This window comes from Sminthopsis crassicaudata, chromosome 3 (genome assembly GCF_048593235.1).
Source record: "Sminthopsis crassicaudata isolate SCR6 chromosome 3, ASM4859323v1, whole genome shotgun sequence".
NCBI classification, from domain to species: Eukaryota; Metazoa; Chordata; class Mammalia; order Dasyuromorphia; family Dasyuridae; genus Sminthopsis; species Sminthopsis crassicaudata.
Genome location: NC_133619.1, coordinates 63,519,673 through 63,544,591, shown reverse-complemented (window position 1 = coordinate 63,544,591; position 24,919 = coordinate 63,519,673). Strand labels below are relative to the sequence as shown.

The 24,919-nt window shown below is 48.2% G+C and overlaps 2 protein-coding genes across 4 annotated transcripts in view; one reads left to right on the top strand and one right to left on the bottom strand.

The window, feature by feature from the left end:
* Nucleotides 1–1,983, bottom strand: part of RNF25 (ring finger protein 25) — a 6,287-nt gene extending 4,304 nt beyond the window's left edge. The window contains exons 1-2 of the mRNA XM_074307632.1: nt 1,717–1,983; nt 215–289 (exon numbers count right to left, since the gene is read on the bottom strand). Coding sequence (XP_074163733.1) covers nt 215–289; nt 1,717–1,928 — 287 coding nt within the window. The 5' untranslated portion in view covers nt 1,929–1,983. The remainder of the gene's footprint in view (nt 1–214; nt 290–1,716) is intronic.
* Nucleotides 1,860–24,919, top strand: STK36 (serine/threonine kinase 36). Of its 3 annotated transcripts, XM_074307609.1 has the most exons (27): nt 1,860–2,056; nt 4,692–4,802; nt 5,389–5,529; nt 5,657–5,734; nt 6,195–6,325; nt 6,628–6,877; nt 7,560–7,653; nt 7,860–8,029; nt 8,195–8,382; nt 9,053–9,146; nt 9,249–9,392; nt 9,691–9,870; nt 10,240–10,337; nt 11,078–11,183; nt 11,950–12,100; nt 12,222–12,349; nt 12,862–12,966; nt 13,281–13,379; nt 13,469–13,557; nt 15,424–15,487; nt 15,933–16,043; nt 19,435–19,509; nt 19,926–20,097; nt 20,769–20,916; nt 21,129–21,276; nt 22,750–23,493; nt 24,165–24,919. In XM_074307609.1, the coding sequence occupies exons 2-27, from the start codon at nt 4,719–4,721 to the stop codon at nt 24,303–24,305; spliced, it is 3,933 nt and encodes a 1,310-aa protein (XP_074163710.1). In that variant the 5' UTR covers nt 1,860–2,056; nt 4,692–4,718; the 3' UTR covers nt 24,306–24,919. The 3 variants fall into 3 exon arrangements, with proteins under 3 accessions (XP_074163710.1, XP_074163712.1, XP_074163709.1); XM_074307611.1 differs by lacking the exon at nt 1,860–2,056 and having other exon boundaries at nt 4,607–4,802; XM_074307608.1 differs by lacking the exon at nt 1,860–2,056 and having other exon boundaries at nt 4,631–4,802; nt 10,243–10,337.

Genomic DNA, 24,919 nt, shown 5'->3' with positions numbered 1-24,919 from the left:
TGGATGGGAACTGGGAGTGACGGGTGTGATGAGTTGAGAATTCCCTCCCTAGAGGAAGGAGGAGGGATTCTGTCCTATGCTAACTTAAAGCTATCACCCTTCTTTCTTTGAGAACTCCTTCACTTCTCATACTCTCTCAGGTCATGATGGTCTCAGTCAAGATCATTCCCTTATTGCTTTCCGAAGCCCTTTTCAGTCCCAGTTGAGTACTCACCTCCCATTTCCTTGAACCACCTGTAATTCATCCAGGTAGATAGACTCCAACACCTCTACTTCAGAGGGTAGAACCCTGGGAAAAGAGATGGCTTTTGCACCATGTCCTTCCTTACTGACATCCTAGGAGGAAGGGGGTTCGTCCTAGAGGGTACTGAAGAGCAGAGTTTAAGGTTCTATGTCATTTTCAGTCTTCCTTTTCCACAAGTTGGGGATCATTTTTTAAGGCTATCACGGCTTGGGGATTTTTACAACTATGTGGAAAAGTTACATTTGCTGTTGTCTTTCTGTAAACTTCCTGAAAATGGAGAAACAAAAAACTCTCCTTTTCCCAAAGTGGGACCTTATCAGGACCCAAGCAAGAGGGCCCTAGAGGAGAGAGATTGCTGTTTTGAGAAGCACAGGAGAAACACATCTCTTAGATCCCAGTTCATTCCTTTTCCATACCTACTTCAAAACGGGAGGAAACAAGAGTGAGTAATAATAAAAACAGAATTTTGCAGCATTAAGGGGTCTCAAAAGCCCCCAGTGGCTAAGAGGCAAAACCAGCATGAGAATCGAAGCTTTCCAACAGCCAAACCTGCTGGTCCTTCACTGTGCCTTAGGGTCGACAAATAATGGCACCCAAACTATGGCCCATTTACCCCCAGGGAGCCTGGAGCAAGTCAACATTTTTTATATGACAGGACTGGATGCCGGCTTCTAGCTCTGTCTGTGATTCTACTTCATCTCTCTAAACCCCACGCATGAGTAATGCTGGTCTGCAGCATGGTAGTCGCCAATATAATTGCTAGTTACCCAAGAAACTACAGGCACTTAGGTCCTGACTTTTCTCATGGGCGTTCAGAAATTAGGAGTCCCAGGCTTTTCTGGATGCCCTCCCCCTCTCGCAGGGAGTGGGGGAGGGGATAGCAGAGAGCTCGTCAGGCCCTCCCCGGAGAGTCCCTACAGCTCGGCCTCCAAGTTTCCCCGGAAAGAGCCGTTTGATGATAGCACCAAGTCGCTGAAAATGTGTTTGGATCCGCCTACATCTCAACCCCTGCAAGAATCCCGAGTCTGCCCCATTGCTCGGCTTTGGGGGGCTTGCATCCCCACGAACGTCAATGCCTACCAACACGAAACAGGTGGAAGGATGGGGGTGGGGGATGGCAGGGACACCCTAGTCCTCTTTCCTGGTCGGGGCCCCTTGAGCTTTGGGGGAGCCCCTCGCCTGGCCCTGGGTCCCGCTGCTGTAGGAGGTCGATGGGGCGGAGGAGCGGGCGCTCGGCTGGGGTCGCGGGGGGCCTGGCCGGCTCCCGCGGGGCGCGGAGCCGACAGGAGGCGGACACCCGGTCGGGCAAGGCTGGAGGCGTGGGCCGACCCGTCAGCCAGACCCCACAGTGTCCCCACCTTCGAGTTCCGTCCCCCCAACCCCCACCCCGGGCCTCCAGGATGGGGCCGTCGGCCCGGCCCGTCCCAGGCCAGGAGCGGCCGCCAGCCAGGTCCCGCGTCCCCGGCAGTTACCAGTCCTCCTCCCCGGCTGCCGCCGCGGCCGCCGCCATCTCCTCCTGCTGCCTGCGCCGGAACCGGAAGTGCCTTCCCGCAGACCTGTAGGTGGAGAGGCCGAGGGGCCGGCGGCCAGCCGCCGTTACTAGGCGACCGTAGACGCCGGGGTCCTCGCTGGGGCCTGAGGCGGCTGGGAGACGGTTCGGAGCTGCCCGCACAAGTGCCTCCATGGAGCGGGCCGTCAAGCCCTCCCTCCGCGTCGCCCCAGCCCGAGGGCCTCCGCCCGGCTCTGAAAGAGGGAGAGGGAGGGGAAAGGGCCCTGCGGGGAGGCCGCCTGCCCCTGCTGCGGACTAACTCGGTCAGGCAACCCGGGGGGCTGCTCGGGGGGCGGGGGTGGAGCTCGACCGGCTTCAAGCTGGGGGTGACTGAGGGGCTGGCGAGGCACAGGGGCCCGGAATCAGGGGGGCCCTCCGGGTCCCGGGGCAGAGGTCCGACCTAGTGAGAGAGGGAGCCTGCTCCTTAAAGGCTGGACAGGTCGGCGTTGCGGGAAGGGGGAGTGCTATGGGAGGGACTAAGAGGTCAGAGCTGTCGAGGAGTTAGAGGGTCAAGGGTCATAGGGTCGAAGAGTCTGGGAGGCAGGGGCAGGGACGCCCAAGGACCAGAGTTAGTAGTGATGCTAAGGAGGGAGGAAGGGAGGGGCAGGGATGCTCTAGGATCAGAGTTAATAATGAGAGGCTAAACAGGGAGGGTCTGGGTTTGAGATTCCGGGACTGCTGGAACAGTGCCCGCCTGGGCTCGGGGGGACTGCTGGAACAGTGCCGGCCTGGGCTTGGGGGGACTGCTGGAACAGTACCTGCCTGCGCTTGGGGGACTGCTGGAACAGTACCTGCCTGCGCTTGGGGGACTGCTGGAACAGTACCTGACTGCGCTCGGGGGGACTGCTAGAACAGTGCCCGCCTGCGCTTGGGGGACTGCTGGAACAGTGCCCGCCTGGGCTCGGGGGGACTGCTGGAACAGTGCCCGCCTGGGCTCGGGGGGACTGCTGGAACAGTGCCGGCCTGGGCTTGGGGGGACTGCTGGAACAGTACCTGCCTGCGCTTGGGGGACTGCTGGAACAGTACCTGACTGCGCTCGGGGGGACTGCTAGAACAGTGCCTGCCTGGGCTTGGGGGGACTGCTGGAACAGTACCTGACTGCGCTTGGGGGACTGCTGGAACAGTACCTGACTGCGCTCGGGGGGACTGCTAGAACAGTGCCTGCCTGGGCTTGGGGGGACTGCTGGAACAGTACCTGCCTGCGCTCAGGGGGACTGCTGGAACAGTGCCCGCCTGGGCTCGGGGGGACTGCTGGAACAGTACCTGCCTGGGGGGGGGGAGGGGACTGCTGGAACAGTGCCCGCCTGGGCTCGGGGGGACTGCTGGAACAGTACCTGCCTGGGCTTGGGGGACTGCTGGAACAGTACCTGACTGCGCTTGGGGGACTGCTGGAACAGTACCTGACTGCGCTTGGGGGACTGCTGGAACAGTACCTGACTGCGCTCGGGGGGACTGCTGGAACAGTGCCTGCCTGGGCTTGGGGGGACTGCTGGAACAGTACCTGCCTGGGCTTGGGGGGACTGCTGGAACAGTACCTGCCTGCGCTTGGGGGGACTGCTGGAACAGTGCCTGCCTGGGCTTGGGGGGACTGCTGGAACAGTACCTGCCTGCGCTCAGGGGGACTGCTGGAACAGTACCTGCCTGCGCTCGGGGGGACTGCTGGAACAGTGCCTGCCTGGGCTTGGGGGGACTGCTGGAACAGTACCTGCCTGCGCTCAGGGGGACTGCTGGAACAGTGCCCGCCTGGGCTCGGGGGGACTGCTGGAACAGTACCTGCCTGCGCTCAGGGGGACTGCTGGAACAGTGCCTGCCTGGGCTTGGGGGGACTGCTGGAACAGTGCCTGCCTGGGCTTGGGGGGACTGCTGGAACAGTACCTGCCTGCGCTCAGGGGGACTGCTGGAACAGTGCCTGCCTGGGCTTGGGGGGACTGCTGGAACAGTGCCTGCCTGGGCTTGGGGGGACTGCTGGAACAGTACCTGCCTGCGCTCAGGGGGACTGCTGGAACAGTACCTGCCTGCGCTCGGGGGGACTGCTGGAACAGTGCCTGCCTGGGCTTGGGGGGACTGCTGGAACAGTACCTGCCTGCGCTCAGGGGGACTGCTGGAACAGTGCCTGCCTGGGCTTGGGGGGACTGCTGGAACAGTACCTGCCTGGGGGGGGGGAGGGGACTGCTGGAACAGTGCCCGCCTGGGCTCAGGGGGACTGCTGGAACAGTGCCTGCCTGCGCTCGGGGGGACTGCTGGAACAGTACCTGCCTGGGGGGGGGAGGGGACTGCTGGAACAGTGCCTGCCTGGGCTCGGGGGGACTGCTGGAACAGTACCCGCCTGCGCTCAGGGGGACTGCTGGAACAGTGCCCGCCTGCGCTCAGGGGGACTGCTGGAACAGTGCCCGCCTGGGCTCGGGGGGACTGCTGGAACAGTGCCCGCCTGGGCTCGGGGGGACTGCTGGAACAGTGCCCGCCTGGGCTCGGGGGGACTGCTGGAACAGTACCCGCCTGCGCTCGGGGGGACTGCTGGAACAGTACCCGCCTGCGCTCGGGGGGACTGCTGGAACAGTACCCGCCTGCGCTCGGGGGGACTGCTGGAACAGTACCCGCCTGCGCTCGGGGGGACTGCTGGAACAGTACCCGCCTGCGCTCGGGGGGACTGCTGGAACAGTACCCGCCTGCGCTCGGGGGGACTGCTGGAACAGGACCCGCCTGCGCTCGGGGGGACTGCTGGAACAGGACCTGCCTGGGCTCAGGGGGACTGCTGGGGTCAGGGTCCAGGGTTAAGAGAAGAAATAATGGCAGACCCCCCCTCTTTCTTCTTATCTGAATTTTGGGTTGCCCTGCACTGCCAGGACTCCTGGAATTGCCCTAGGTGCTACAGAGCTTGATCAACACTTTGTCTTCCAGACTTGGGAGACCTCTGGAGCCTTGATAATGGAGAAGTACCATGTGCTAGAAATGATTGGCGAGGGCTCCTTTGGAAGAGTGTACAAGGGTCGAAAAAAATACAGTGCCCAGGTACTTAGACTTAATAGGAATATTTCCTGAAGGATTTCAGGCCACCCCAAAAGGAAGAAAGCAGAAAATTTGCACTATTTAGGGTAACCAGCATCAACAGAGGATCTCCTTTTGTTGGGTCCGTGTCCTAAATTGGAGTTGTTTTTTTTTTTTTTTTTTTTCTGAGTGTTGAGAGCTCAGAGACTCAAGGTAGAAAGAGATGGCAGCCCCAGGCCTCTTTCTCCTAACACTTCTCTTACCTTCCCTTCTTCCTCTCCCTCGAGTCTCCAAATATCTTCTGCTAAGACTTGAACCATTGCTGGACGGCCTTCTCTTTAGGACCCCAGGGTGGGCACAGAGTAGGCAGGAGGCACATTTCAGGGAGATGATGCTTTTTGAAGAGAGGGTTATGGGAAACCTGGCTAAAGCCCCGGGAGAGAAGGAAGGCAGGAAACTAGCACGTATGATGAGAGTCGTTCACTCACGCTGCATGAAGCCGTATTTTGGAGAGCTGAAAATGAGTGCGAAGAAAGAGCTATTGAAAGCAAAAACAAAGAGGGAGGCTCCTTTCAGGAAAGGCCCTGACTTCTTCCCTTGCCTTGGGAAGGTGGTGGCTCTCAAGTTCATCCCTAAGTTGGGGCGCTCAGAAAAGGAGCTGAGGAATCTACAGCGGGAAATAGAGATCATGCGGGGTCTGAGGCACCCCAACATTGTGCAGATGCTCGACAGCTTTGAAACTGACAAAGAGGTAAGTGAAGGCTAGTCCTTTCCCTTCCTCCAAACCCTGCCGTGGGGGTCCCGGGAGCTAGCACGGAGGGGAGGAGTCTCCCATTTCTAAACCTGGAATTAACCCTGTGCTTATATTCTCCCTGCAGGTAGTCGTCGTAACAGACTACGCTGAAGGGGAGCTCTTTCAAATCCTAGAAGACGATGGGAAGCTGCCCGAAGACCAGGTAGCTGTGATTAGTTAGTTCCTCTGTCTTCTGCACAGCCTTCTACTGGTCAGGACCGGTCCACCGGGCAGTGTGGAATGGAGTTGTGTTATTTGAGTAGCCTTAGAGAGGGGCTGGTCTGAAGAGGCTGATGATGTCCTAAGAAGACTGCGAGGGAAGAGGGGGATTCCTGTCTGTCCCTATCGTCTCTAGGTTGCCTGAGTCTTCATCTTGAATGTTGTAATTCCTGGGCTTCTCGCTATCTGCCTTACTGAATGTTGTCTTGGAAGCCATGGAGTAAGGGGTTTTAGCAGAGCTGTGCTCCTGGGAGTGAAGGAGCAGAAAGGGGGTGGACAAGAGAAGCTTAAGGGGGCGGTAACGAGGGCAGAGGAGCGGTCATAGGGCGGCGCGGAGAGTGGCCAGCCGCAGGCTGCTGCTTCCCTCTCTCCATCCTCTCCCTCCCTGGCTGGTCGATCTCCAGGTCCAGGCCATCGCGGCTCAGTTGGTATCGGCCCTCTACTACCTGCACTCCCATCGTATCCTGCATCGCGACATGAAGCCCCAGAACATTCTTCTGGCCAAGGGTGGCGGCATCAAGCTCTGCGACTTTGGGTGGGGATCCCAGGCCCCCAGGGCTGCTCTGGGGGGAGGGAGACAAGGCCCGCAGCGGATGGCTTGGTTAGGTAGATAAAGGGGATAAAGGGTCTGAGTGGAGGCCTGGGGCCGGTGCAGGGGGGATTTTTCTGGAGTCTTGGGAGCCAGGTGCTTGGGGGAGCAGTTTGGCTGAGTGGGAATGAGAAGGGTTTGGATTACGGTTAGAGACATTTTCTTGGCTTAGTTTGGAATGGGTTTGACTTTTCTTGCGCAGCTTCTCACCTTATGCCATTAATCCTCTCCCCCACCCTGTCTCCCAGTTTTGCTCGTGCCATGAGTACAAATACGATGGTGCTGACGTCTATCAAAGGCACGCCGTTGTACATGTCCCCAGAGCTGGTGGAGGAGCGCCCGTACGACCACACTGCGGATTTGTGGTCCGTGGGCTGCATCCTTTATGAGCTGGCTGTGGGCACGCCACCCTTCTACACCACCAGCATCTTCCAACTCGTCAGCCTCATCTTAAAGGACCCGGTGCGATGGCCGCCAACAATAAGCCAGTGCTTTAAGGTGGGGAATATGGGTAAGGTAAAGTGGGGAGAAGGGAAGGGAAGGCAGGGGCACAGAGGATCTTTCCTGGAAATCCATTTTCCTTCTTTTTCCCAATTCCATTTTCTGGATTTGGGACAGAATGTGAAAAAAAAATCATTTGGCATTGATGAATTGTTGAAGGTGAACATGATTTGCAGGTACTATTCTGAGGGTTGTCATGATCTCCTGAGACTGTAGAATCAAGGCTCCTCTTTGACATGTCAAGATCTAGAAAGTCTTTAATTTCTAAAAACAGAAATAAGGCTCATCGAGATTGGATGGCAGGGATGTGACCCAGAGCAGCTCAGCTTCTGGAGAAATAATCAGTTTCACATTTATTGAGCCATCACTTTGTACAGAGACAGAAGTAAAACTCCCTGTGCTCAGGGAATCTAGAATGGGGGTGAAAAATATATATCCCAAACAAATCTAAATCAGGCATGAAGCAAACTTGGAGGAGATGACACGAGCAGCCAGTCGAGGCAAAGGGAGGATAGCCAAGAATAAAAATGCTCATTTCAAAGGTAGCCTGACCCTGAAAAGAAACTAGGACTTTGAAGGGAAGCACTTTCCAAGCATGGGAAGAAGATAGAGTGTTCCTGGGTTGGGAAGAAGGATGCTAAAGGCAAAAGAGGGGAGCGATGGAGTGTTTTCCCCACAGAGTTTCCTGCAGGGACTGCTCACCAAGGATCCTCGTCAGCGGCTGGCCTGGCCTGAGCTCCTCTACCATCCATTCATTGCTGGCCGAGTCACCGGTGAGCTCTGTTCCATCTGCAGGATCTCATTCCCTGAATTCCATCACTCAATGATCCCAGATTCTCAGAGTGGGAAAGGAACCCTTTGTTTTTATACCAGCCTCTTATTCCCTTGTCTTCCTCAAATCTTTGTAGGCTGGGGCTCCGGCCATCATTTTGCTCTTTGTGAGTTCTAGCATGGCACTCTCTCCGACTTTCCCCCACAGTGACCTCCGAATCAGTGACTTCTGATCTGGGAACCCCATTCACCAGCCGACTACCCCCAGAGCTTCAGATTCTCAAGGAAGAACAGGCACACTGGCTGGCCCCCAAGTCGGGTCAGTCCCGTATTTTGCGCCAGGCCCGGAAGCGGATGACTGAGGAGGCCAGGCAGAAGGTATTTGGGGCAGAGGTGAAGTCCAGGTCTTTCGTGTTGGAGAGGGTCAGAGTGGGCTAGTGATGGGAAATTGGAGAAGAATTTCTAGAATTTGAATAAGGTGTAGGACAAGATCTATGATATCCTGTAGTGACCAAGCCTCTGTAACCTAATTCCTTCCCATAGAAACATCTAAACCCTGGAGTCCCTTTTGAGCAAGTAGACAAAGCAGGCAAGGCGGTTCCTATGACAGCCCTCCTGTCCAGACTGAGAGCTACTTCTCACGATCTCAACCTCTCATCTGGAGCCTCTTCCCCAGAGGACAAGAATGAGTGGGCGAATTGGGTGGCAAGTGAGCCTCCCCTTCCTACCCGGTAAGGGGGCATTGTTGGCCCTGCCCTGAGGGAGTAGAGGAAGCTCTGGGTGGTCACCAGCTCTTAGCACTAATTTTTTTTTTTTCAAGTAACAAGTATTTATTAAGTGAATATCATGTAGAGAGTATCATATTACACAGGGAGTTATAAAGATAAAAGTTTATCTTATAAACTTCTTATATCCTAAGAGAACATATAGATAGAAACATAATAGAAACAAATCTGATACTGAAGATATGATGGCTAAGATACTAATATACATAATAGGAAAGATTTCCTGTTCTTAGCACTAATTTTGTAAAGGGGGCTTTTGTGGTTCAGGATTCCCAACTGAAAGGGAAAAAAATTCTCTCCATCAGAAGATTAACTAGTTTTCCCTTTTTTGTGGGAGGTAGGAGTGCAGCACCCCTGTAATCTAAAAAAATCTATGTAAAATTTTTTGACCCTTACTTTGCACCAGAGAAGAAGTCTGATTTTTTTTCTCTCTTATGGGATGTTTACAGTACCTTATTGCAAAATTTGTGTTATCTTTTTCTGTGTCATCTATTGGACTTCATCTGCATGTATGTAAGGCTCCTCTTCCCATTTAGGGCTATTGGGGAGGGGATGGTTCTTGTACCCTGAGCCTCCCAGTACTGGAACTCAATTTCTTCAGCATCTTCCTGGACAGGGAACCCCAGGTCACCCAGGAATATGATCAGCCATTCCCAGAACTAAAGCGAGAAGCTGAGGAGAACATGAATGTCGTGACCTTGGAGCCCGAGGTGAGATGCTGATGACTGACTTCTTGCCTGGGGAAGTCTCCAGCTGATGTTCCTTCAGGCTCCAAGCCATACTTTCCTCCCCTTTCCTTTTCTCTGGGCCAGGAGCCGGACAGTGATAATGAGTGGCAGCACCTGCTGGAGCCCACAGCACCTTCAAATTTCCAGCTGAAAGCCCCCCTCACCCTGCTCTGCAACCCTGACTTCTGCCAGCGTGTCCAGAACCAGCTCCATGGCGCTGGTGGGCAGGTAGAGGAGAGTCCAGGGTGGGACAGCCAAGCATCCCAGAGAAACTGGAAGTGATGGATTGGAGAATGAGATGGAGGGAAGCAGTGAGAGGATGGGGAATATGATCTTGAGGGGTCCCCTTGGGGAACTGGGCTCATATAGTTTATTCTGTCCATATTCCATGCCCATGATTCAGAGGTCAGAGGGAAATGAGGAGATCCTTGGTCTTTGTCCATTTCTCCTTTAGGGATATTCTGGGTCCCTCCTTTTATCACAGATAATATTTTTTAAATACTTGTTCTCCCCTGATATCTCCTAGGTCCTCGAGGGCATCCTGGATGGGGCTTCCCGATTGCTCCCTGCCCTCCGTGTTGTAAAAAGCCTCCTGATCTCCTGCAGTGACTCAAGTCTGCTGTACGCCTTCTGCCGAGAAGCCGGGCTTCCCGGCCTCCTGCTGAACCTTCTCAGACACAGTCAGAGCAGCATTAGCATCCAACAGGTGAATACCTGCTCACAGAGAAGCCCTCTGCCCCCAGGACCCTTCTGACCACTGCCCTTGCTCTGTCCCCCTTCTCTTTGCCCTCTTGTGCTCTGTCTTTAGTATCGGATGAGATGGAAAAGAGGACAGAGGACCTGAGGGTGCATCTCTGCTCTGGTACTATCTTTGCGATCTTAGATAAGTCATTCACTGTTTGGGCCTCTGTTTACTCTGTAAAATGGGAGAGTGCTAGAGAAGTGCTGAAGTCCTGTAGAGCTTTCTGTCCATGATGCTGTGAACCTGTTCTTTTCTTCCTTTCTCCTAGGTTTGTTTGTCTGTCTGTTTCTTCTTGATCTCTGTCTCTACTTTAATCCTTCTCTTCCCTGGCAGCAGCCCTGGTGTGGAACTTTCTTGAGGGACCTGGTGGCTACAATCCAGGCCTACTTTGCCAGCAACTTCAACCTGGAGAAAAACCAGACAGGGGACAGGTAGGTTGGTTGAAGGTATGGGGAAAAGGGAGTGGGAGATGTAGCTTCCCCTGTCCTCTGACCATTCTTCAGCCTGATTCCCTGCCCTGTACACCCATAGAACTACAGGGAAGAGTACGGGGAAAGATACACAGCAGCTAGAATACAGTGAGTGACATCTCTGAGATTCTAGCTGGAAATCCTAAGAGGCCAGAGACATAGAGATACTCCTGGCATATGTCCAAACCTTTGTAAACCAAAGAGATTATGGCACCAAAAGATTCGCATGAACTAGAAAACTGAATGGAGCAATGCACAGAGCTTGGAGTCAGGAAGATCTGAGTTCAAATTCAGCCTCAGCTCCTTCCCAGCTGTGTGATTATGGGCAAGCCACTTCATCTTTGATTGCCTCAGTTTCTTCATCTGTAAAATGGGGAGAATAATAGAATCTCCCTTCCAGGACAGTTGTGAGGATCCAGTGAGATAATACATGCAACCCTTAAAGCCTTAGATGAATTCTGGCTATTATGTTGTTGGGAGCAGGGGAACACATTACTGGGTCCTCACGAGAATGATCCTAGAGTTCCTTCCAGAACTACCTGTAGCATTTGAGGGGATGTCTTTTCTAATTATTAGGAAATCCTCTGAAACCAAGCTTTGCAATAGCTTGAGAAAAATGGCTAGGGGGTACAGGGGAGAACCAGAGCCTTCAGCGAGTAGATGGAAACTGCCCTTAGCTAACAGAGGCTTATTCCTTTTAGCCTCCAGGTATTTCAGGAGGCAGCCAACCTTTTCTTGAACCTTTTGGGAAAGCTGCTGGCCCAGCCTGATGATGCTGAGCAGACCTTGCGCAGGGATGGTCTTATGGTAATTTGGCCCCATTCCCTAGATTAGTATTTTTCCTGCTGTCCTGCCCAGTCCTCCTCCTTAAGGTTTTTCTCAACTCTTGTTTTTCTTTGGCTACATTGGCTCCAACCCCAAATCCTCATTCTAGCAGAAGATACTTCAAAAGGCCATTTAAATGATCTTCTTTTCTCCAGCTAGTTCTAAATGATCTTACCTGAGAAGCTAGCCCTTTTCTTCTTAAAGATCACAAAGAAAGAGGTGCCAAGGCTTCCTTGTGTATCTCTCGTGCTTCAAAGCCAAGTTCTTCAGGTATAACTTAAAACCTTACATTCTCTTGCTGTAAATGGAAACTTTTCAGAGTCTTAAGATCTTAAACCCGAGTCAAGTGAGAGCCTTGATAGTCTGTTCTCCATAGCTTTTCTTTTATTGAAAGAGCCTGAATTATTAAAATGGAATAAATTACAAATCATATAAGTCTATTATAAGAAAACAAACTGTTGGAGCTTTTCAATATTTATTTAGTTTTTCTTTTGTAAGCTTTTCTTTACCCTGACAAACACGGCTTTTTTGTCTTCAGGATAGGTGCGGAAGGCCCCAAACTCAGTGCTGCCTGTTTACGGGTAGCACGGGGTGTCTGCAGGGTAACTTCTGTGCCAGGCTCCCAGTCATTGGTACCTATTGTCTCCCAGGCAGGAGGGACCACAGACCACCATTTGTGATTGGAGTCATTGACCAGTTGCTTTAAGCAGGACTCCTCTCAAACTACCCTAACTTTTCTTTCCCCCAGTGCTTCACTGATTTGTGTAAGACGATGGATGGCAGCAGCCTCAGCATCTCCAAGTCCTTCTATTCCAGCCTTTTGACCACTCACAGGCCTGTTCTGGATGGCCTCCTTCATGGGATGGCCCTCCCACAACTCCCTCTTCACACACCACCAGGTAAGTAGACGTTCAGCTTTCTCATTCAGCTTCCCACTTTTCCCAGGTTTCTCAGTTTTTCTGTCTCTGGAGGGTGAATGGGCTAACCCCTCTGTATTCTTTCTTTCTTTGACTATTGAAGGTGCCCCACAAGTTAGCCAGCCACTAAGGGAACAGGATGAAGATCTGCCCAGGGCCTTTGCAACAGCACTTGCTGCTATCTGCACTCTCCCAGTGGGGCTGCCTGGTTGCTGGGATTCCAAAGAACAAGTAGGTGCTTTGATGGTCGCCTTTCCTCCTTATTGGAGGGTCCTGATCCAACTTCCAGGGAATTCTGACTCCAGTCTCCCCTGCCTAACTTGGCGTTGGTCCTCTGGCCTTCTTAACACTGCTCACTGAATGCCTTTATTATGGAGCCTTTTGTGGGATGTGAAACAGTGATTCCTCAGGATTCCCCCTAGCCCAATTATCTCTGAATGACGGAGAGGGGAGATTTGAGATGGCCACAGATCAGTGATAAATTTCCCATCCTGTAAAATATGAAAGTAATCCCACATTCAATCATCAGTCCCACTGATTTATTTCCCTAAGGCTTCAAAACACATGTTCCATGTTGGGTTTTCCCTCTCCCTCATGGGGAAGAACTGGATTGTGGTTTTTGGCTTTCTATTTCTGGAGTGCCAAGGGAAGGCAACAGGTGGGTTAGAAAGGAATTAAAAGAAGATGTGAATCCAAGGGAGTGTACATATATTCATAAAGCATGGTTATAATGTGACCTTCAGGTTTCCAGGTATTTGGCAGATCAGCTGACAGAAGAAGGCAGTCAGCTTCGGCCATACCTTTTCTCCAGCCTGCAGCATCCCTCTCTTTCCCTGCATCTGCTCAAGGTATTGGTTACTTTTGTACCATTGAAAATTGCCTAGTCCTACTATAATACTACCTGAGACCCATATGAAAAACAGATCCATGAGGGGATTCTATTTTAAAATATTTCCCAAATAGATATCCCCACTGGATTTTAGACAAAATTCTTCTCTTTTTCCCAATCCTTCCCCCATCCTCTCAGCATACTTTATAATATAGACATCTACTATAAGCTATGGGGCCAGGGCCAGGAGCACAAGGATGGAACAGGGTGGCTGGTCCTTCAGCTTGAGCATCCTGTCATTTGAATGATAAGCTGCTCCATATATCTCCCCAGGTACTATATGCTTGCTGTCATGTCAGTGAAAATCTCTGCAGGCGTTTAGACCAAGAGCCCGTGGCCTTAGAGTCACTACTTTTGCTGGTGCAGGGTAAGGTAAGTAGCACCAAGGTGGGAAGACACTCCTTGGGAGTCCAGGCATCTTGATGCAATTGCTTATCCTGAGTTCCTGCTTTCTCTGACAGGTAGATGTTATGGATCCAGAAGAGGCTGCCGAAGCTACCCTTCATCTTCTTTCCCTTCTGGTCCTCCGGCTTCAGGTCTTACCTCCTGGGTAAGTTATAGAGTGTGGAATGTAAGTGCCATAGTGAGGAGTATAACCATGGAGTCTTCCTGCTCAGCTCTGCTCTAGAACAGAGTGTAGCTATGGAGATCTTTGTGCCTAGCTCTGCCATAGTGTAGAGTGTAACCATGGAGACCCTTCTGCCATAGTATAAAGTATGACCATGGAGGTCCTGATGCCCAGCTCTGCCATAGTGAGGAGTATCACCATGGGGAACCTCCTGTCTAACTCTGCCATAGTGAGGAATGTAACCATGGAGAACCTCCTGCCCAGTTCTGCCATAGTATAAAGTATGACCATGGAGACCCTGCTGCTCAGCTCTTCCATAGTAAGGAATGTAACCATGGAAACCCTTGTGCCATAATGAGGAGTGTCACCATAGAGAACCTCCTTCCCAGTTCTGCCATAGTATAAAGTATGACTGGAAATTCTGCTGCCCAGCTCTGCCATAGTGAGGAGTATAACCATGGAGAACTTCCTGCCCAGCTCTGCCATAGTATAAAGTAAGGTCATGGAGACCCTGCTGCCATAGTGAGGAGTATCACCATGGAGAACCTCCTGTCCAACTCTGCCATAGTAAGGAATATAACCATGGAGACCCTGCTGGCCAGCTCTGCCATAATGAGGAGTATAACCATGGAAATTTTCCTGCATAGTTCTCCTATTTAATAGAGTAGAAGCATGGAAACTCTCATGCCCAGGGGTTTATGGAATTTATAAGAAGGAGTCTTCATCTGCCAACAATGAGAAGGGCATGGAATAGAGGGTGCCAGTGCTTATGTTCCATAGTGTGAGTGGAGTGGCTCTATTACCTAGCAACTCTTATCTTAGAAGTTAGTGGTCTCAAATATATAAGGAACTGGGCTAATTTTATTAAAAATATCGATCATTCTCCAATTGACAAATGGCATGAACAAGCAATTTTCAGAAAAAATTAAAGTTATCAATAATCATATGAAAAAATGCTCTAAATCACTAATAATTAGGTTATTGCAAATTGAAACCATTCTTAGATAACACTTAGCAGCTATCTGATTAATTAACATGATAGAAGAGGAAATTGATAGATACTAGAGGGGATGTGGAAAAATAGGGAAACCAGTATACCATTGATGGAGTTGTGAATAGTTTAACCATTCTGGAGAATTATACCCAAAAGGTGATAAAACTATACACTCTTTGATTCAGCAATATCACTGATAGGTCTTTATCCCAAAGAGGTTAAAGAAAAAGGAAAAGGACCTATAAGTACAAAAATATTTAGAGCAGTTTTTTTTTTTTTATGGTAGCAAAGAATTGAAAATTGAGAAGATCCCCATCAATTGGGAAATAGTTGAACCAGTTGTATATGATTGTAATAGAATACAATCATATTATAAGAAAAGATGAACGGGATGGTTTCAGAAAAACATGGGAAGATTTAACTTGAACAGATGAAAGTAAAATGAGCAGAACCAGGAAAACATTGTATATAGTGCAGTGATTAGCTGGTACGTGAACCCAGACAGTTCCAAAGGACCCATGATGAAAAATCCTATTCACAAACAGAGAGAACTGATTGAAGCATACTTTTTTCACTTTATGCTTCTTGCTTATTATTTTTTTGTTTTCTTTTTAACATTAATATAGAAATATATTTTGTATTTCTTCACATGTATAATGTTTATCATATTGTCTTCTCAATGGATTAGGAGGGTCTAGAAGAGGGGAAAGAATTTGGAACTCAAAATAAAAAAACATTAAAAAGACTAGTGAAAAGTACAAATGGGAAATTTTATCAGAGCAAAGAAAAGTCTTGGTTCCTCCTTTATGTAATCCACAATAATCCTATTGAGTCCCTTTATCCTCTTTTTCCAGGGTTAAGAAGATAGGGAATGAGCTTGCTGTTCTTTTTGTCCATTCACCTGTTGTCTCTCTTGTTGTAAGTCTAATCTAATTTCTTCCCAAACCCCTCATGAAGCTGTAGGAGAGATGGGACAACTGTCCCAATTTTAGCTGCTTCTGAAGAAAATGCTGCTATTCTACATCAAGATATAGTCCTCCTGTCCTCATCCGATCCCATAGCCATTCAAATCTTGATAGCTATCATTTGCCTATTTATCTAAGTGCCTGGTACATGGTAGATACTTAATAGATATTTACTAGCTACTGCACTGAGATCTGTAAAACACTTTACAGATATTTCATTGGCTCCTCATAACACCCCTGTGGAGTCAATGCTGTTATCCCCCTTGGACAGAAAACTGGGGCAGGCAGAGGCTCTGTCTGAGGCCAAATTTAAGCTTCTCTTCTGGGATCCAGCTGCAGCGTAGGGCACTGAGCCTCCTTGCTTCCTGCTCCTTACCCCACCTTGGTCTTCTTTATAGAGTGCGGCAGCTGGCCTGCTGTCCCAGCTCAGCCAGCAGGGTGTGGCCTTCAATCTCCAGCCCAAGGAGTGGATTGCTGCAGCCGCACACGCGCTGTCTGCTCCTGCAGAGGTAAGGCACTCTTGGAGGGAGACAAAACTTTCTCCCATTGTCTGGAAGCAAGAGGCTGACCTGAAGGAACAGAATGAGGTTGCTTTAGGTGCCTGTTACTGTTGAAAAAGTCTTCCTGCTGTTGAATCTTCATCACTCCCACTGTCCATTCCCTCCCCTTCTGTTCCTCATGAAGATGGAGAAGGATCACTATGTATCACACACCCAAGGCTATTTCCTCCTCCAAGCTGCACAATCTCGGTGTCTTTTCCCTTTCCTTGTATTTTAGGCCCCAGATTTTCTCACATCACTCACTGTACAATCAGTGTTAATACTTCACTGCACCTAGCTGCTTCATTTCTCCTCTTAATCAAAAGAAATTAAGGGTTTTGGCCACCTTGTGGTAATTGCTTTCCATCAATTAAATTTCAGTAGAAAATAGTGATAACAGAAGTAAATATCTTTGTTATTTCTCACTTAAGTTTGTGTGTCAGTAGTTCCTGAAATAGATTAGATTGAAAGTTTTGTGATTTTTATGGAAGGTAATCTTATTTCTTCTCATTTGGTTCTGATTTTGATACTTGCTTTGACTAGCCAAGTGATAAGGTATAAATAAGGACCTTGTCAAGAGGTACATAATCTGCAATGGTGATTGGGATTAGCACCAAGTCAGCCATGCTAAAGGCTACTACACTTCTTTCTGTTAAGAATTGATGAACTTGGTCAAGAATATTAAAGGAAGTGATGAAAACAAAATGCAAAGGAAGGTGGACTAACTGTACCATATCTAAAGTGGCAATCTTCAAAACTGCTAGATACTGGCTAAGAAATAGAGGGTGAATCAGTGGAATAGGTTAGGTACACAAAACCCAGTAGTCAGTGACTATAGTAATCTATTATTTGATAAACCTAAAGACTCCAGCTTCCGGGATAGGAACTCACTCTGACAAAAAACTTCTGGGAAAATTGGAAAATAGCATAGCAGAAACTAGGCATTGACCAACATCTTATACTCTATATCAAGATGGGTTCAAAATAGGAATATGATTTAAACATAGTGATACCATAAGCAAATTAGAAGAGCAAGAAACCGTTTACCTCTTAAATCTTTGGAGAAGGGAGGAATTTATGACCAAACAAGAAATAGAAAATATTATGAAATGCAAAATGGATAATTTTGATTACATTAAATGAAAAAGTTTTTACATAAAGACAATACAATTAAGGTTAGAAGGAAAGCAGGAAGCTGGAAACAATCTTTATAGCAAATGTTTCTGATTGAGGTCTAATTATTAAAATATAGAGAGAATTGAGTCAAAATTATAAGAAACAAATATTTCCTAGTTGATAAATGGTCAAAGGATATGAACAGGCAATTTTCAGATGGAGAAATTAAAGTTATATATAGTCATATGAAAAATTATTTAAATCATTATTGATTAGAGAAATGTACCACCTCATACCAATCATATTGGCTAATATGACAGAAAAGGAAAATGATAAAAGTTGGAGAGGATGTGGGAAAATTGGAACACTAATGCATTGTTGATGAAATTGTGAACTGATCCAACCATTCTGGAGAGCAATTTGGAACTATGCCCAAAGGGCTAAAAAAATAATTTTTGATGCAACAAAACCAACTACTAGTTCTATATTCCAGAGAGATCATTTTAAAAAAGGGGAGCAGGGGAGGGAAAGGACTCACAAGTACAAAACTTTATAGCAGCTCTTTTTTGTAGTGGCAAAGAATTGGAAATTAATTGGGAATGGCTGAACAAGTTGTATATGAATATAATTGATCTATTAAAAATGATGAGCAGGCCAATTTCAGAAAAAAAACTTGAAAGATTTGCATGAACTGATGGGTGAAGTGAGCAGAACTAAGAGAACATCTCATATCCAGAGAAAGAACTGTGGCATCTAAATGCAAATCAGAGCATACTAATTTAACTTTTTGTGTGTGTATGGTTTTCCCCTTTTATTCTGATTCTTATTTCACAACATGGCTAATGTGGAAGTATATGTAATACGATTGTACACATATAGCCTGTATCAAATTGCTTGCCATCTTGAGGAATAGAAGAGGAGGGAGAAAAAAATTTGGAACTCAACATTTTAAAATAAGTGAATGTTGAAAAGTAACTTTTTAAAATCAAAGCTTTTTTATTTGTATTTTTAAAATATATGCAAGGATAATTTTCACATTCACCCTTGCAAAACCTTATGTTCCAAATTTTTTCCTTCTCTTACCCCCACCCCCTCCCTTAGATGGCAAATAATCCAATATATGTTAAACATGTGCAAGTCTTCTGTACATGTTTTCACAAATATGCTGCACAAGAAAAATCAGATCAAAAAGGGAAAAAATGAGAAAGGAAAACAAAATGCAAGCAAACAACAAAAAGAATGAAAATACTATGTTGTGATCCACACTCAGTTCCCACAGTCTTCTCTCTGGCTATAGATGGCTTTCTTCATCACAAAACCATTGGAATTGGCCTGAATCATCTCAGTGTTGAAGACAGCCACGTCCATCATAACTGATCATCATATAGTCTTGCTGTTGCTGTGTATAACGATCTCCTGGTTCTGCTCATTTCACTCAGCATCAGTTCATGTAAGTCCCTCCAGGCTTTTCTGAAATCATCATGCTGATCGTTTCTTATAGAGCAATAACATTCCATTACATTCATAAGCCATAACTTATTCAGCCATTCTCCAACTAATGGGCATCTACTCAGTTTCCAGTTTCTTGCCACTATGAAAAGGGCTGACACAAACATTTTTGCACATGTGGCTCCTTCTTTATGATCTCTTTAGAATACAAACCCAGTAGAAATACTGCTGGATCAAAGGGTATCCACAGTTTGGTAGCCTTTTGGGCATAGTTCCAAATTGCTCTCCTGAATGGTTGAATCAGTTCACAACTCCACCAACAATGTACTAAATCTCCCAGTTTTTCCACATCCCTTCCAACATTCATCATTATTTTTTCCTATCATCTTAAGACAATCTGAGAAATGTATGGTAGTAACTCAAAATTGTTTTACTTTGCATGAAAAGTATCTTTACATGTATTGCAAAAATAATATTATTATATGGAAAATTAAAATAAAAATTTTTAAAAAGAAGACTCAGTAAGCTTTTTGAGGAACATACTTTTTAGATATTTGTTGGGAAATATCTATTGTGTTAAGATGAAATCAATAATTTTTTTCAAAGGAAAGTATTTATTACATATAGCATGAGGTTTCCTCTGGAACCAAGTCTGGAATAATTATTACACTCTAGATTTTCTGGCTGCTCATCTGTCTAACAGATACAACCTTCTGCTACTCTGGATGCGATTGGACAAGCCCCTAAAGTATATAGTTTCTATCCATACCTGACCACCTTCCCTTCTTTCTTGCAGTTACGTCGTACTCCACCTGGTGGTTCTGGATTCTACGATGGGCTGTTGTTTCTTTTGTTGCAGCTCATCACCCAGGTATCTGCACAACCCAGGACAGACGAGAAATCAGGACAAGGGAACTAGGTTATTGTGCTGTGTAGAACACAAGAGGAATTTTAGTTTTACTTCTCTTTTTTAATTTGCTGTGCCTGCTTGCAACTAGCTGCTCCCTTTCTTCCATCATCTTAGAGATCTGAAGTACCAAGTTGGCTACATCCACTGTGAACCTAGAAGGCTAACAGGGAAAATTATTTCTCCCCTGGGGCATGGTCATAGGAGTCTGGGGTTGTAGGAGTGGATGTGGGGAAGGCTAGAGAAACTGGTCAATGTTGATATCATGAAGAGAAGGTTGTTTTTAGGGTGCCCTTTCCCTATACACTGGGGGCAGGGAAGAATAACTTGGAATCCTGGCAACTGAAGCCCAGTCCCCACCTGGATGCTTTCTCTTTCAGGGTGGAGCTGAGATAGTGCAGGATGTGGCCAACTCAGAACTGTGGACCATTTTGTGGCACCGATTCTTCATGACACTGAGGCTGTCTGAGGAGGTACCCACCTCAGAGGACAAGAGGAACCTACCCAGCCAAACCATCCCAGAGCCTGAATGGACTCTCATCTCTCCCCGAGGTAGAATTCTCAGAGATTTTATGTCTTATTCATTAAGATCAATGGTTCTGTGGGCCCCCTCAAGTTTCCAGTCTTTGACATCCGCATGGCCCTGGCCCTTGGTTCCTGACCAGTCCCATCCTTTGTATCATCCCCATTCTAAGCCCAGGTTGGTTCTCTTCCTATGAGATTTAGAGTCGAATCACTTAATGTTCCCAAGTTTTCTTGTCTGTAAATTGAAGGGGCGGGACTAGATGACCTCTGAGATCCCTTCCAGCACTGGATCCAACAACTTATGGTGAATCCAATTTTCTGTCTGTAATATCTTGGTAGGCAAAGGCTATCATAGGCATTTCACGGGAAGGGGAGGCTGGCAGAACTTGAGAGCTGCTGTAGGATTATCTTCCTAGTTATTCAGGGAGGAGAGACAGTGTAGTTTAAGTGGAAAGAGCTCTGAATTTGGAGGCCAAGGTCACATCCTCTCTCTGGGCACTCTTGGGACTGTCCCCTTCCCACCCGGGCTGTCACATGTGCAAAATGATCAGGGGCTTGGATTAAGTGATCCCTGGGGTCTCTTCTAACACTAGTGCTTGATCCTGTGAGCCTGAAAATAGCCCTAGGCCACAGGACTCATTGGGCTCCTCTTTTTCCTAATGGTCTGTTTCCTCACTTTCTCACCCTTGTGTTCACAGGTATAACCGCTCTGCTCAACCTTGCCCTGGCAGTCTTTACCCAGGAGCCCCACCTGTGTCTCCCCCACCTGATTCAGCATGGCAGCATCCTCATGTCCACTCTGAAGCACCTATTGTCTCCTAGCTTCCTGCAACAGCTTGGGCAGGCGTGAGTCTGGGCCTTAGCCAAGAATGAGTCTGTTAAAGGAGAGGAACCAGATACTGGGAAATGAGGGGAGGGGATGAGGGATTGGGGGACTGGGAAATTGGGTCCAAGCCTTAGGGAGAGGGGATGCAGTCTGCCGCAAGGAGCCAGCCAGTGGTCTGGCATTGGAGTGGGTGAGAGAGATCGAGAACATCAGCCTCATCTGCACTCCCCAGACCCCATGGGTCCGAGCTGCTTCCAGCAGTGGTACTTCCTGTCTGCCAGCTTCTCTGCTTTCCTTTTGCCATGGATGTGGATGTTGATATTCTTCTAAGTATCCTGACCGACCTTAGGGATTCAGACGTGCCAGCCAATCTGCTGCAGGTACGTAGGTGCCACTGCAGCCTTGGAGGAGCAGGCGGGGGGCAGCTATCCAGTAGAAGATTGCTGTTGGAAGGCTGGGTTGGGTGTAGGGGCAGGCAAAGGGTTAGTTTCCACAAAATATATTTCCTTACCCAGGATTTGATTACTTCTGCTTTCTAGCCTATGTGTCTTTCCCCTTCTCCAAATATCTCTCTTTCCTGGTTCAAAACCATCCCGCAGAAATCATTTTCAGTCATTTCAGCTGGTTCTAGTAATGGCAATCACTCCAGCAACCTCCCCTCAATATGCCCAGCAATTGCTAGTTATCTTCATAATTGTTTCTATGCTTTCTATTGTAATTCCACCTTTCAAGAACAAAGATAGTGTCTCACTAAAGCCTGGCAAAGAGAAGGGAGGTCAAGGAAGAGTTGGTATTGGTCCTTGGGCTTGGATGAAGACCACAATGAGAGTTAGTCCCCATTAATGCCATGAGCAAAAGCCCAAAGGGAGCATTTCCCCATTTTGGGGTCCTTGGCCAAAAGTTTCCTTGATATCTTTTTAGTTTTTTTAAGTATAGTAATAGCTTTTTATTTTTCAAAATACATGCAAAGATAGTTTTCAACATTCACTCTTGAAAAACCTTGTATTCCAAACTTTTCTCTTTCCTCTTCCTCTCCCCCTCCCCTAGTCAGCAAGTAATTCAGTTTAGGTTAAACATGTGCATTTTTTCTAAACATATTTCCACATTTATCATGCTGCACAAGAAAAATCAGATCAAAAGGGAAAAAAAAATTAAGAAAAGCAAACAAACAATAACAACAAAAGGTGAAAGTACTGCATTGTGATCCACATTCAGTCCCTGCAGCTCTCTCTCTGGATGGGAATGGCTGTTCCAATCCAAATCTATTATAATTGCCTTTAATCATCTCATTGTTGAAAAGAGCCTCATCGATCAGAGTTGATCATCAGATAATCTTCTTGTTGCTGGGTACAATGTGTTGTTGGTTCTACACAAGTCACTTAGCATCTTTGAAATTTTTGTAAAAAATTATATTTGACATCTTGGTTTTTTTACATCCCCCAATTTCCTCCCCGTATTCCTTCCCTCTTCCCAGAGAAATATCCCATATAGTAAGGAATATTTTAAAGAAAAATTTTAAAAGAAAAAAATTGGCAGCAAAAATCAACCAACACATTGAAAAAACATGAAAACATATATAATATTCCATCCCTGTGGGGCAAGGTAACTTGTCCTGTCTCTTTTTGGGGACAGCTCTTTTCTTTGATTATTCCTGGGGGAGATGTTTGCACTGGGTATGGATAGCCTATCCATTTACATTTCTTGTTTGGGAAATGGAGGCAGTAATACTCTGTACTTCCTCTTCTCTCCGGCTCTGCCCTAGGATTTGGTTCCTCTTATTCTGAGAAACTCCTCTCTGGGGAGGCCAAGGACAGCTTTCTCTTCTTCTCATGTGCTCACCTTGATTCCCTCAGGTCTGTTGCCGTTACCTCCTGCTACCACAGGCTGAGCTGCCTGTCAGCCTTCTCACCCGTCTGGCCCTTACAGATTCCACCACCCTCAATCAGTTTGTAGCTGCTGTGGCTGCCTCACCGAACACCATCACCTTCCTGTCAGCCGCCTTACTGGGGGACCAGCCCCTTCTGACCTCTGACATCCTGTCCCTCTTAGCCCATGCAGCCCGAGTCTGGCCTCCCACCCACTTATTTTTCCTACAGGACCTCTTAGCTGGGCCTGATGAATCCTACTGGCCTCTGCGCTGCCTCCTGGGCCATCCAGAGAATCCAGTGCGTGCCCGAGCCTATGGGCTCTTGGGTCACTTGTTACATCACAGCACTGCCCTTCGGGGGGCCCTCCAGAGCCAGGCAGGACTGCTGAGCTTGCTTTTGGCTGGGCTGAGGGACAAGGACCCTGCTGTTCGCCGCAGTGCCAGCTTTGCTGTTGGGAATGCAGCCTACCAGGCTGGGCCTCTGGCAGCAGCTCTAGCACCCGCAGTGCCTAGGGTAACCCAACTGCTAGGTGATCCTCAGACGGGCACCCGTCGTAATGCAGCTTCTGCTTTGGGCAACCTGGGCCCTGAAGGGTTAGGGGAGGAACTACTTCGGTGCCAGGTGCCCCATCGGCTCCTAGAAACAGCATGTGGGGATCCCCAACCCACAGTGAGAGAAGCTGCCCTCATTGCTCTGCGGAGCCTCCGGCAAGAACCCTGCATCCATCAGGTATATCCTCAGAGACCTCAACACTGAGCTCCCCTGTTGGCCATATTACCTCCCAAACAGCCACTGGGGAAGAGAAGTCTCAGGGTGGAAACCTAGCTTATGTTTGACTATTAAAAAAACAAAAAGCTGTGGAGCCAGGAGGAGCATCCAGGGATTGAGAAGGAAATGGGCCAGTCTTGTGTGTCACTCCCTAAGGGAGTGAGAGTCCTGCAGTGAGAACCATTAGGCCGAGAAGCCACCATTTTTGTGAAGAAAGCTCTCTCTCCTGCAGTGGTTCTGCACACAGAGATCAGCATCCTTGTCCCTCCAAGCCTCTCAGGGGTGAATTCTAGAGTTAGAATTCTAGATCCTGCTCCGTAAGGACCCATTCCATATCTCCATTGAAGGGAGAGGGGGCACCAGAGTTGGCCAAGATTTGCCAACCATGCTGCAGGATCATTTGAGATCATCAGGCTGCCTTGACTTATTTCTCATTTTTATCTGCAATGGGGAGGTAGGAGTGTAGGGGCCTAGCCCAGTGTCCCCCTCTTCTCAGGGCACCCCTCTCCTGATAGAGTTAGCAATAAAATCACCAAGAGGAAATGCCCACTCTGAAGGTCTGCCCAGCCAGCGCCACCTGGAGGGGTCAGTCAGGAGCTACCTGACATCTTGAATGTTCTGCTCTTTTCCAGGTGTTGGTGTCCTTGGACGCCAGTGAGAAATTAGCTTCCCTCTCATCGTCTGGCCCACTCCCTCCTGGGAGCCCCCGACCCTCTTCTGCCAGGCACTGCAAGAAACTCATCCACCTCCTGAGACCAGCTCACAGCACGTGAGCCCGAAATCCTGGCTCCCAAGCCACCAGTCTCTTCAGACACAGCTCCATGGGCCTCTTCCTTTCACACAAACCACTAATTTACCAAGAGGCCAGAAGAGGGAGATAGGGGCCTTTCATGATCACAGATCCGAAATGATCCCCATTAGAAAAGTCTTATTTTCCTTCAGCCACAGGGAGATTTCTGCCTTCTCAGGCCAAAATCAGACTTCTTGGACCCCGTCCTCTGGCTCTCTTGGTTCCATGGGACCCTTGGTTCTTTTCCATATCTTGGGATATATTCTCCTCAGTAAAATACCTTTAGTCCCAGGAACTAATTTCATGGACTTAAGGGAACCAACCTTATAGGAGCTCCAGACTCTCTCTTTTGGAGGGTCTTCATTGTTGCTCCAAAAGGCTTCTACTTTTTGTGTGCCAGACCCCACATCCTGAGCTGGGAGCAACATCTGTGCTCAGTTCTGAAGTGTGTTTATAAATCCTTGCGTGTGTCTCCCTGTTGCTGGGGGCCACCCTGATACCTAGTCCCTGTTTTGTACTCATGTTTCCATCTATGGGTGAGGGTAGTTATATCAATTTTTTGTAAAGTCTTTTAATAAAAAAAAAAAGTGCTTCTCA